The following is a 14,115-nucleotide window of genomic DNA, read 5'->3' as shown; positions in this document are numbered from 1 at the left end:
CAACCAAACTAACTGTTGTAGCTTATGGTATAAAAACGTGAAAACGTTTTTTTCCCCAAAAACCTCTAAATCCATCCATTCATCCAGTTCCAGTTCCAATTTATTTTTAGGTCACAGATGCCAAAAAATGCCCAATAAATAGTACTTTCAACGTATGGGGCTTCATGAATTAAGTTACGTGTCTAGTAAAGTAGTGCAACATATGAACAATTATTCAGATTACCATAGAATAAAGAACTTACAATCGAATAAACTCTTTACATCACTTCAAATCACTAAATCCATTGAATTCTTCATCTTTTGTCACTTTTGAACAACTTTACCGAGGTTCTTCTTCTGCATTGCTGTCAGTGGATAAAAGCAAATACTGACACACACACACCCACACACACACATAAAGTGCTCTCTAGATGTTGTTGGTGGGACAACAAGTAACACATTAGCTTTTTTTAAATAAATATCCCAAATACATTGCACCTGGGTGTGAGTCCTGCCACCAGCTAGACTATGCTAAAATGCGCTTATTCTCAGACTTATACTTAAAAAATGCAGTAATTCTTAATTTCAATATTAACAAAAAGCATCTTGTTGCCTAAAGGAATAATATTACAGGAAAACGAATCCATGGATTTTGTGAACTGATTTTGATATAGTCAATGAAAAAAAAAAAGAATCTTTGAAAACTATACAAAACATTTGCAGGGAGATCAATTTAAACCAAAAAAAAAATGCAACTACAAAAGTGAGATTATTATTTTTAAAGAAACACATTATTCATCGTTTTAAGCTAAGCTGATTTTGAAACTCTTGGTCAAATTTTAGGCAGACATCCATCTGTGCAGAAGCGCTATTAGCATTTTTAAATCCAAGTTGCCGTCAAGCATGCAGGTATTGGGGTGTAATTATCATTAAGCCTCTGAGGACAATAGTGCAGATGACTTTGAAGCCTAAAGTAATTCTCCAGATTCTGCTCATGTAAGATCAGAGAGCTGTGATACCTCTACATTATTTATATCCTCTTCCACTGTCTCAGCGTTTTGCATTTCCTGAATAATATGCAAGTATCTTCTCCGTCCCATCTGTCCATTTCTCCATCCACCTTGTCCGAGAATTGCCATTAAGTCCTAGAGATGGATTGACTGGGAGCATTGATCTGGTTTTCAAGTGTGCCACCACATTCAGAGCTGATGAGAGTTGCTCATTAAGGAAGCTAACTGGATCATTTGTATGTACAGAATGAGCCATATGCCTCCTTTCATTCAATCTTGAAAGGGGCGATCAAACTTTAATGGCGTAATGGCCATTAAAGTGAGAGCAGATTGTGCTGTTACAGAGTAGGATGTAATATAAAATTTAGCTGAAAGGCTTAAAAAGAAAAACACTTGTGAGATCAGGAACAAAGAAAAGGTTAACAAAGTACAGAGAAGATAAGAGTTGTAAAGATTTTAATTATTGTAATTATAATAAAGCATATTTTGCCTCACCTTAACTTTGTTTATGACTGCTGACTTAACCTAGTATAGTTTCAGCCATCCGGTACTGTAAAGCTGGATGCAAAAAAAGTTGTTTAAATATTTTTACTCTTGGCTTGTTTTTAAAAAAAGAGCTGTGTAGCTTTTCTGTGATCCAAGAGGCAAATTTTACATTTAAAGTGGGTAGAAAGTTAAAAGTAACTGGCGCCAGGTCAGTTTCTCCAGTAACTGCTTAGTACCTGTATCTTGTTACAAAGCAAAAGGCAGTCTCCATTAGCCAATGTAAAATAGCCCAACATCACCACAAAAATATGTTTGTTTTTTTGTCTCATGCATGCATTGGTTTTAATCACAGGTTCTGGGTCTTCCAACAGCATAAGGACTTAAACAGAAAACAGTCAAGAATGTCTAAGAGCTAAACACTGACTTTTAGAAGAGTGGCCCTGTGTGAGGCCTGATCTAAATCATGTTGAACATCTCTGGAAAGAGCTGAAATGTGCAGTTTGAGAAAGGAATTTTCATATCCACTGAAAGGGACAAAAGTCTTATTGACTGGTATAGAAATCCTTGGATTGCAGAAATTGTCACAAAAGTTGTGCAACAAAATTGTTTAGGGTTATACCATTAATGTAAAGCTTGTTTTATTTTCATTTTTTGGGTGATTTACATTAAATGTATATTATTTTTCTTTTGTAATGCTGCATTCACACTGGATGCGATTGGCGCATCGTCAGGGGCGTGGAATTTCAATGTTAAGTCCATGTACAGACGTGATCTGAGGTCCTGCTGCGCCATTTGGGCATCAATTTGGGCGTTGTATTAATCCAGAGAGAATTTCTGCTTGTGTTTATTCATGAGTATATTTTTTATTAATAGTGGCCATTATTTCTTCTTAAAATGTTTTAAAGACTTTTTTATCTTTATGGCAATAACTGCATATGTCAATTGCAACAGCGCAATGTCAAATAAATAAAAATGTTTATAAATTAGGAAAACATTTTAACAATAGCCTATATGCATATATAAAAGATCTGTGTAATGTTTAACCCCTTTCCATTTAAATTCTTTGGTCTCTGGAAGGTCAAAATATTAAAAGAAAAAGTGCATGCAGCAAAGATTTATAACTGGCAATTTCAAGAATACTTGAAAACTTCTTTGAATGTTTATAATTGCAATTTTATTTTTTAAGGATATTTGTTTTTACTGGAATAAGCTAATGTCCCTCGAAATGTCAGTTTACATTTCTGCTATCAACAATAAATAAAGAAAAAAGAACAGAAAAGTGGAAACCTCATTTTAACTCATCTACTACTATGCAAACACTTGAGCTTATTTGAATGAACAGATGCTGCTGATTGGGGGTTAGTGTCTTGAGCCCAGTTTGAGAGAAAATATTTGCAGAGTGCTGCGCTGTGTGGCACACACCTGCACTATGGACCTGTGCGACTGGAATGAGAATGGGATTATGACCGAGGCTATATGAGGAGATGGGGGGTGGGGTGGGGTGGGGTGGGGGGAGTGGAAGCGCATGAGGTGACTGAGGGGAAAGAGGCAGCTCTGTGATGGACAAAGGGAAAATAGAAAAAGATCCCACTGTCTCTTCCAGTTAATGAAAACTCCGCAAGAAAGGCTGGTTAACTGAACAAATCAGTGAATCCACAGTTAAATTAGTATAGCTAATTACTCAGAGCAAATTGAAGTAGAGGGAGGAAGGGAAGTTTCAGGTAATTTACCTGTCCCAGGATGGGGCCAAGTGGGGGTCCGGGAGCTGCTTGTCCTGACCTTACGATAGCTCGGATAACATTGCCTGTATCCAATTTCTTCACGGCTTTGGCAGCCTTGGAGATCTTTGACATCCTGTTCAATCTTAGTCAATCTGCTTCCAAGTTGGTTGAGAGTCCATCAACTGAAATGTCACAAGACAAACAAACAAATTAGGTTCTTGAGGATAAACAACTGTAACAAATCATTCACATGGCAGGCTCATTAAAACATCATACACCCGAGTCGATATGAATACCCAAAGGCCAAATGCATGCCTTTCCACTACGCAGAGGGCGAGTAATTTAAAAAATCTTTCCCTTCGATCGTCTCAGCAAGAGCCACTTTCCTGGAGCTGTTTTTGCAGAGTGGATCACCAGCTGAGAGCGATGTTCACTATGCCGAGAAGCTCTGAAGCCAGCAGAAGTTAAACACCAAAATACTCCTTCTGCCTTATTTGTGGTTTCGGGGGAGATGACCCCTGAACTGTTTGTGATGCCGCAGAGCCTCCGCTGTATCAGCAGAGGTCAATAGGTCAGAGGCATGAAAGCAAAGCCTGTGGCCTTTTTTTTATTCCACCTAAGGATGCGTGTTTAATTAGGAGATGATTTACAGAGAGGGTGATGGCACTTGAACTACAGACGTTTTTCTAAGAACACAACAAAACATCAGTGCAGACCAAAAATCTGCCACTAGAATAATCGTGATACTGACACAGGCATAATAAAGGATAAAACAACAACACAATCGGACAACTTAAAGGAGTCAGGGGACAAATACACGTTTAAAGGTGGAGCCATGAGCCTCACAAAACCACGGATGCAATAAAAATAACTACTTGAGGCAACAGATGAGCAAAGAGGGGGTCCGGCAATGATTCATTGGAGGCAACAGAGGGTATCCAATTAGATCAACAAAAGCGAAAGTACCAGAAAGATATATGGGACCTGGTGCTTCTCTGGAGCAGCAAACAGGGGCAAACTACTCGCAAGAAAAGTTGTGATTCTTTTACAACTAGTGATTATCCAACAGCCATTAAAGTGCAACCACCATGAAGCAATATTTGTAAGGACATTAAGGTGATATGCATACTGCAGAGAGAGTCCCAGATGGAATTCATTTAGCCCGGCTTCCCCTCAATGGCGATCTTTAAAATTGGACTCTCACACTGCAGCTTTTCTGAGGTCAATTTCACGGCACCCACCTAATGTGTTCAGAAACTTCAAAGCAGGGAAATTATGTTGCAGTTGAGTCAATTTTGAAGTTGGATAGAATGATGGAACCCGGTGGGAAACAAATCAGATGTTAGAACAGAGACATGCAGATAAACAATAACGAGGCACAATCTGAAAGTCGAAGTTAAAAAATAAAAAAGCACCTTTAAAAATATCAATTAAAAGTTAGATATTACCATTTTCATAAATTTAGCTTAACTTGAGTTTTCAAACTGAGGGCAGAACTGTTCAGACCAAGTGTTCAGTTTAATTCCAATTTGGGAAGAAGGGAATAACAGTTCTGCAAGCGGGGAAATCACAGCTTCATGCTTTAATGCACCACAACTCCAATCTCTCTCTGTTGGAGTATGAATAATAAAACTGCTGTTCCTCACAGAATGAAGTCAGTCATCATAAGGCCAAGCAGTGAGTGATGAAGAAGAATTGACCTACATAAGGCATCAAGCTGCACTAGACGTATGGCTCACAGAAGTGAATTTGCATTAGATTCAATGAAGAAACGTGGTTCAAGGCTGCACTGTAAGCCTCAGACGGAGCTGACTTAATGTTCTGCTGTAATTAATCAAATCAAAGCCTCGCTAAATTGAAAGAAACAGGCACAGTTTTGAGCTTCCCTTTATGTGTTTACTGGCAACAGCGCTGTCGTTAACAAGGCGTTCGCAGAAATAGCAATTTGTTTGGGCAGAGAGACTGGGTAAAAGTAAAGCCTGAAATAACACACCAACAACAACAAAAAGGTGTGTGTGCAAAAGGTGGATGCAGTAAAGCAGCAAAATATATTACAATTGTCAAAAAACAACAACACCAATTCAAATAAATTGCACTTCTTTAACCAACTATTAGATGATGTTTTAAAAAGGACAAATTATTGTGGTTTGGTCAACAAACAGACAATAACATCCTAAGTAGAACCACTGCTGCCAATCTGCAGATAAGATCATTTGAAACATGTTCCATTTCAGACAACCACCCATTTTACTGGTGGCTCATTGCAAATATTCTGAAGGTTGTTGCAGAAAACAAAGAACAGCTTCTGTTTGTCCCATTTAGCATAATTTAAACAGACCACATTTCAAGGACAACGCTGACTTTGAGTGAGGAAATTAAGCAGTTTGCCACTAAATTGTAGGGCTTTATTGCACCAGTGAAGCCTACCATTGATTGTTGTTTAGCCTATTAGGCTCACTATTGTCTCATTAGACCAGGAAAAGACAGGCATTACCAAGACTCCAAAATTATTTTTGAGATATAATGAATACAAATCTCAATTCTTGATTGTTCCTCAAGGATGGAAAAAATGGTCTCGTATGATCCAATATGCGGTCTATTTAAATAAATACTGGTACTATATCTGCCTAAGGGAAATTACGGTAAGTCTTTTTCTGTGCTTTATATCTTTCCTCTCTTTTTGCTGTAGTCTGATGAAATAAAATCTGAATAGCAATTACTTTCTCAGTGGGAACAGTCTTTGTACCTGCAACAGCCAAGAATAAAGACTGGGCTCAATAACCTTTGTTACACGTTATCTGCCTTCTAGGCAGATCTATCTGTGAAATTAAAATGGAAAAAGTTAAGGCAGCGAAGTCAAATGTTTCCCATTTACATGGGCTCTGCATTGGAACATAAAATAAAGCATTAGCATTCAATGGAATACTTTGGCAATGCTCTTCATGTATATATGTGTGGTAATCTCAACACTGATCTTTACTAAAGACTGCTAACAATTTATTTATTTCACCTTTATGTGTTTGGTTTGTTGTGTTTGGCAGAATTATTCGCCTCTTATTAAAAACACCCCTGCAGGCCTTGGAGAAGTCATGCTCATCAAACAGCAGCCTATATGCTTGCTAGGCTTTAGTACTGATGAGTCGTTATTTACGGTTGTGTGAAATGGGAAAATGGAAAAGTTGGCTAGAAATTTGAAAGCGTGTAAATATAAGTTTGATCTTTGAAATTGATATTTATAGACTAGACCACATATATGTAATGTCCCTTCCGTACTTCAGGGGCTATATGTCAAAAGCATAATCAAAAAGAAGGAAAAGATGTGAAAGATTATTGGAAATATTTCAGAAAACAGTCGTACTAAACACACCAAGAACACAGAAAAACAGACATTTTTAGGATAAAAAACACAATTGTGGAAAAAAAAGCGCCAGATGAATGTAATTCTTTAATTCTAAAATATATAGGTCTAGTTTTGTTTTGTTTTATAGTATACCGTGCAATAGTTGATCGTAAAATAGAGAAATATGTTCTTTTAAAATATTTTCAGCAAAAAAAGAAAATGTCTAACAATGTCAAAGTTTGTTGACCTGTACACTTTTTGACCTTTTTCTGCGCAGTATTACACTCTTTTTCCTAATACTTTACAAATGTTATCAAATCAATCTTATTACAGCATATTTGATAAATCTTTGCTTTCTCCCCACAAATTTCAGCTCTTATTGGCTCTTAAAATAAGAAAAGAACTGCCATACTTGACATTTTCCTGAGAAATCTATGGCACCACTTTATAAACAAGTGCTGAGTCTTACCACACGCCCGTGGTAAGTGTAAGTTAATCGTGAAGTATTTGTAAGAATAAAGTAAGTTGCATGTACACTGACATACAGAATGCTGTCGTACGATGCCCTTATGCCGCACTCGAGTCATTAAGGTGGGGGTACCGGCCCCTTACTGACTGCGCACAAATGCTGCACGCACGATCTACGTGATATGCAAGTGCTCGTAGGATGCCCGCACAAACTGTAACACTAATTTGTAATAGTCAGTCTGCACACAAAATACTTCACACTTATCACGTGATCATCACCAACGGGGCCCCTGTGGAGTGCACAGGAATTGGGGTGGTTGGAAAAAATGAAAAATCTGCACAACGTGGCTGCATCTCACCTAATTCACCTTTACTTACTCATGTGTTGATTAAGTTTGCTATGACCTGTTGCTCACAGTATGCCCTTAAAAATCAATGTGCATGAGCATTTTTGCTCTGCAGGCTTACAGAGCCGTTTACAATCTTGATATTTCCTGGAGCCTACTTTTCATCACAAAATGCCTGTATCCACTCATGAGGGCAGTAATGACTAAGGCTCAACCTGGCATGCAAAAACAGATGACAGCCAAGCCAAATTTTAGTTGATGATCAATGAAACACTAAAGCAGATTTGTGTGTGTTTTTGTCTTACATGATGGATTTTCTGTTTGGGATTTCAATGCTTTTTGTATGGGTGCCACTACATAATACAGCTTTAAAGTTGAGTTTCTTCCCTAACATGTTGGCATGTTACATGATAGGATAATAGGTTTAAAGTAGGAAATGAGGTTCAAAAAAGTCTTAAATTAATTGACTGAGCACTAAGCCCACCAGAAGGGGCTTTAGTTCATAAGTTGATGCAGCATTGAGATAGTCTTACATATTAACTTGTGGTGTTTTTTATTTTTGATAACTCCATGAATTGTCACAACAGACAGGGATGGCTGTGTGTTTTTTGAGTAAGCAGCAAATCATGTTGGTGCACTGTGTTTGTTTTCCCTGCAATGCAACTTCAAGCCAGTGTGGTTCAGAAGTGAAGCATTTCTGAGCACGGTGCATTCGGGAGCACATCCGAGAAACAGTTACCCAAAGGGAAAGGTGATGCAGAGTAAGCACAGGGTGTTTTATTTTAAAAATCCAGCAGCTCATCTCTGCCTTCTAAAGCATTTCAGCCACAACAGCTGGGAAAAATAAAGTTATCTTTTTTTAGCGCAGCAACACATTCGGCTTGAGAAACACAAGATACTTTGCATCGAGTGTAAGCAGGCCATAAATATTTGCAGTTTTGTAAATTTAGACCACCCATTAAACAAAATTAGGACAGAGCAGAAGTTGGCAGTCTTGTTTGCTTGGTTGTTTCTTTATAAGAGGATGCACTTTTTGAATTTCCAGCTAAAAGAAATTTACCACATAGATAAATTATGACTCAGTTTTAAAGCAGCTTTTTTGTCAGTATTTTGAAGAAAGTTTTTCAAAAAGTTGGTTGAAAGAGAATATTTCGAAATGAAATAAAATGTATCTCAATTTTGCCAATTTTAAGGTCGAATCAAATGGTGGAAATGAAATCCTAACATCTTTTGAAGTGGTAAGGATTTAAGAGGGACAGCTCATGTTTGACGTTTCAGAAACAGAACCAGGTCAAAGAGGATGTGAAGAAATGACAGGACATGAAATCAGAATATGCCAGAGAAGGAGATGCAGAGGAGACTGCTAAATGGAGGCAGATGATTATTTGAGGTGACCCCTAAAGGAAGCAGCTTAAAGGATAATAATAAGAACATTTGAAAATATTTCTCCACATCTTGTCAAACACAGGATGGATTACAAACAATGGTTTTTAAAATGGTAATATCTAAAAAAAAAAAAAGAATTTAAACAAAACATTGTGGCTGAAAATAATTAAGATACTGCAACTGATAGGATGCTTGGCATGATAATTTAGCTGCTACAGTAACGCTACATATAACAAATCAGTGTCATAAAATCAAAAATTGGCTTAATTTATCCAGACCGAAGAATTATCAGAAACAGTTTAAACTCTAATCTCTGTTTAATTCAGTATCATCAGTGTTAAGGCCCCGACAGGCAAACGTGGGTGCATATTGTTTAAAGGAAACTGGTTTATACTTTCAGTGCATGGCTATGGGTTGTTGTCCACAGTGACCTGCTCAGATGGTTCATCCATTACCACGAACTGACACTGAAGACCAATTTTCCTTTGATTCTTTGGAGCATCTACTACTAAATGAGATTGGCATGTTAATGAAGGTTCACGCATTTGTTTTAAGACCAGTTGCTTTAGAAAGAACACTGTTAGTCCCTTTGAAGCAGTCCAAGAAGACATCGAAGCAGAGAATGATCAGGGAGTCTAGCCTCATGGCCACCAATGTAAGCATGAAACTCTACTGGCTGCAGGCCAGGTGCTTCAAGATGAGCCATAAAGCTGTGTAGAAAGTCCTTTTTTGTAGATTTATCCTGATCATGCCTTCTTGCTTGGACAGGGAAAACTTCTGGATGGTTTACAACTATATCAGGACCCTGATTCACAGAAAAGGGAGCGACATGGTGGTTGAGCAGGACTTTGGCCCCAACAAAGCCATTCCTTGTTTTTCCAAGAGATTCAATATCCCCTCCAGAAACCTCAGGCTGAAGCTTACAGTCAGGACCATAAATATTTGGACAGAGACACATTTTTCTAATTTTGTTTCTGTACATTACCACAGTGAATTTTAAATAAAACAACTCAGATGCCATTGAAATGCAGACTTTCCGCTTTTATTCCATGGGTTGAACAAAAAGATTGCATAAATGTGAAAAACTAAAGCATTTTTTAAACACAATCCCTTAATTTCATGGGCTCATAAGTAATTGGACAAATGAAATAACTGAAAACAAAATGGTCTGGCTGAATGGTTTGGCTGAAAACCCTTTGTTGGCAATGACAGCCTGAAGTCTTGAACTCATTGACATCACCAGATGCTGGGTTTTCTCCTTCTGAATGCTCTGCCAGGCCTTTACTGCAGCAGCTTTCATTTGCCAGTTGTTTGTGGGCCTTTCTGTCTGAAGTTTAGTCTTCAACAAGTGAAATGATGCTCAATTGGGTTAAGATCAGGTGACTGACTTGGCCATTCAAGAATATTCCACTTCTTTGCTTTAATAAACTCCTGAGTTGCTTTGGCTGTTTGTTTTGGGTCATTGTCTATCTGTATTATGAAACGCCGCCCAATCAGTTTGGCTGCATTCACCTGGGTCTGCACAGACAGTCTGTCTCTGAACACCTCAGAATTCATTGGGCTGCTTCTGTCCTGTGTCACGTCATCAATAAATACTAGTGTCCCAGTGCCACTAGCAGCCATGCACGCCCAGACCATCACACTGCCTCCACAGTGTTTTACTGATGATGTAGTGTGCTTTGGATCACGAGCTTCTCCGCGCCTTCTCCATACTTTTCTCTTGCCATCATTCTGGTAGAGGTTGATTTTGGTTTCATCTGTCCAAAGAATGTTTTTCCAGAACTGTGCTGGCTTTTTTAGATGCTTTTTAGCAAAGTCCAATCTAGCCTTCCTATTCTTGAGGATTATGAGTGGCTTGCATCTTGCAGTGTACCCTCTGTATCTACTTTCATACAGTCTTCTTTTTATGGTAGACTTGGATATTGATACGCCTACCTCCTGGAGAGTGTTGCTCACTTGGTTGGCTGTTGTGAACGGGTTCCTCTTCACCATGGAAATGATTCTGCCATCATCCACCACTGTTGTCTTCCGTGGACGTCCAGGACGTCAGTGCTTTCTTTCTTTCTCAGGATGTACCACACTGTTGATTTTGCCACTCCTAATACTGTAGCAATTTCTCGCATGGTTTTTTTTCTGTTTTCTCTGCTTAATGATGGCTCCTTTCAGCTGCATGGAGAGCTCCTTTGACAGCATGTTGTCTGTTCACAGCAAAATCTTCCAAATGCAAGCACGAGTCCTCTAATCAACTCCAGGCCTTTTATCTGCTTTACTCATAATGACATAACAAGGGAATTGCCCACACCTGTCCATGCAATAGCATGGACGGCAATTGTCCAATTACTTACAAGCCCATGAAATGAAGGGATTGTGTTTAAAAAATGCTTTAGTTTTTCACATTTTTATGCAATCTTTTTGTTCAACCCATGGAATAAAAGCTGAAGTCTGCACTTCAATGGCATCTGAGTTGTTTTATTTAAAATTCAATGTGGTAATGTACAGAAACAAAATTAGAAAAAATGTCTCTCTGTCCAAATATTTATGGTCCTTACTGTACATGCATGTAGCACCACAGCCTTCACCTTCTCATAGTCCAGACAGTGGCTGGCAAGGATGCCAGTGTTTCCTGTGCCTTCCCAGTAAGGACTCTCTGCAGCAAAAGTGGCAAAGCTGTTTTAGGTCACTGCAACACCTCAGCAGCATGCTCAAACAGAACAAAATAATCATCAATGGCACCGTCACTTATTGAAGGTAGAAATTTAACACATTTGTCCACATCAAAAGATGTCACGCAGAAGGAAGAAGGTGGTGCAGCAGGTGTGGCTTGTACCAGTTGGAGCTCCTTTTAGGCAGATTTGCTTGTTCGTTTCCTTCTTATTTTTTCTGAGCTAAAACTCGTAACTATAAGGCTACGTTCACACTGCAGGGCCTAATGCTACGAAAGCCCATTGAGACGACTGTTGTTGTGAATTTGGGCTATACAAATAAAATTTAATTGAATTGAATTAATGCTCAGTTCAGATTTTTTGAAAAAAACTTTTGTGATCTCCTGTGTGACCACGAAATGACCCAGAAGTGACCCGCATGCGCAGAAGAGTACTCAACGGTGAACAACGTCACTGTTGTTTGCAGAAGTAGCTAACGTTAACAATGGATGGGAGCCCCCAAATATGTTATGACCCTGACAGGCAAACCTGTCTCAAGTCTAGGGGTAACACAAAAAGGAGACCATTACATGTGAAAACTGGACACCGGAAGATGAGGAACACAGTTTATTGAAGGAAAAAGGAAACTGTACTGTAAGACAAAAAGAAATTACCGTGCTGGTTCAAACACAAAGACAATACATTCGCATTGGAATCTAGGCCAAACATAAACAAAGTTTAATTTTTGAAAAGAAACAAAGTCCGCAAATATAGACTTCCAAGGTCCAACCCCAAACTAAAATAAAAAAACCAAGCAGTGTAAGACTGCTGAGGAAAAAGAGGGGGGAAAAGAGAAACCAACCAGCACAGCTCCAACTCAAACCCAATTGCTCCTCAGCCTCCTGCTCAACTTTCTCCGCCTGCCTGCCTGGTTTAGGCCTCTTCTGACTTAAATACCAGTCAGGTGCTGATAAAGATCATTGGCCACACCTACCAGGTGAGCAGAATGACGGGATGCAGCACAGCAGCAGCAGCAGCAAGACATAACAATCAGTCTCGTGAACAAATAAGCAGATAAGAAAAACACAGTATTCAACCCATTCAGAGACGAGACCCGGGCGCAGAGCAGCAGTGTAAAACGCTCCTCTGCGCCTCCCTTAGGGTTAGTGCCGGTGCAAAACCCATGCAGGGAAAGTCAAGCAGGTCCTAGCTTTAGCTTATGTGCTGAAAGACAAATGAAAGGAGCGCGTCATAGAAACCTTAAAGTGACAGACAGCAGTTCTCACAAGCAGAATTATGATGTAATTAAATGCGGTTTATTAAACATTCGATCCATTTCCTCCAAGTCCCTCTTAGTCAATGATTTAATTACTGATAACAATCTTAGTCTTTTAGCCTTAACAGAAACTTGGCTCCAACAGGATGACTATGTTAGATTGAATGAAGCAACCCCCCCCCACTTATGCTAACTATCAGAAATCCAGGCTTTCAGGGAAAGGAGGTGGTTTGGCAGTAATATCACAGTCTAGCTTACTTCTCAGCCCTAAAGTTAAAAATGCTTATAATTCATTTGAAAGCATCATATTGTCTATAAATCACCCAAACAGGAAGACTCGAAAACCTGTTTTACTCATAATTATTTATCGCCCCCCCGGCCCATATTCAGAATTTTTAACTGAGTTTTCCGACTTCCTATCGACTATTGTCTTAGATTCTGATCAAATTATAATATTAGGGGATTTTAATATTCATGTTGATGACCCCAGTGACTGCCTAGTAACGGCTTTTGCAGCTTTATTAGATGATGTTGGTTTCACCCAAAGTGTGAATGAACCCACTCACTGTCATAAGCACACCCTGGACCATGTTCTAACCCATGGTATAGAGATCAGCCAGCTGAGTGTCCTTCCTCTTAACCCCATCATTTCTGATCACTTTCTGATTACCTTCCAGTTTACATTAGAACATCCTTCTGCCCCAGTGAATAAGAAACAGCTTAGAAGAACCTTAACTGACCGTTCTGTGTCTGAGTTTAAACACACAGTTCAGCCAGTACTTAGTGATATTCTGAGAAAATACTCTGAGACCAGCTCCCATAGTATCAGTCCTAGTATAAATGACCACTTTGTTAATGATGCCTTACAAGCCCTCAGGAGTACACTCGATGTTGTTGCCCCCTTGAAACCTAAGTTCGTCAGACAAAACCGAGTAGCACCGTGGTTTAACGCTGAAACTCGTTCTCTTAAACGAGAAACCCGTAAGTTGGAAAGAGAATGGCGCCGCTCCGGTTCAGAGCAGTCTCTGGATATCTGGAAACATAGCCTATTAAATTATAAAAAAGCTCTGCGTAGAGCTAGAAGCCAGTACTATTCAACCTTAATATCAGAGAATGGAAACAATCCAAGATTTCTTTTTAGCACTATAGCTAAATTAACTCGCAGTCAGAGCTCAGTAGAACCACATGTTCCTGTTTCTCTCAGCTCTGATGATTTTCTTACATTTTTCGATAGTAAAATCTCAAATATTAGACATAAGTTAAATCAAGTTATTCCTACTATCAGCCCAGAACAGGCTGAAGCGGTAGAAATGGAGGCATCCATAGAAACCTCTGTAACATTAGACTGCTTCACTGCTGTGGATCAAGCGGAAATAACATCAATTATTACGTCCTCCAAATCCTCAACTTGTCTGTTAGACCCAATTCCCACTAGACTTTTTAAAGAAACTTTTCCCCTA

At 39.0% G+C, this 14,115-nt stretch overlaps 1 protein-coding gene across 2 annotated transcripts in view; it reads right to left on the bottom strand.

Annotated features, from left to right (window-relative positions):
* mrpl11 (mitochondrial ribosomal protein L11) overlaps window positions 1-14,115 on the bottom strand; it is a 63,083-nt gene that overhangs the window by 36,452 nt on the left and 12,516 nt on the right. For both annotated transcript variants that reach the window (XM_011479982.3, XM_004073131.3), the window contains exon 2: window positions 3,206-3,378. In XM_011479982.3, the coding sequence (XP_011478284.1) occupies window positions 3,206-3,328 (123 nt within the window). In that variant the 5' untranslated portion in view covers window positions 3,329-3,378. The remainder of the gene's footprint in view (window positions 1-3,205; window positions 3,379-14,115) is intronic.

Source organism: Oryzias latipes, chromosome 10 (assembly GCF_002234675.1).
Source record: "Oryzias latipes chromosome 10, ASM223467v1".
NCBI lineage: Eukaryota > Metazoa > Chordata > Actinopteri > Beloniformes > Adrianichthyidae > Oryzias > Oryzias latipes.
This window is presented reverse-complemented; position numbering and strand designations above follow the sequence as displayed.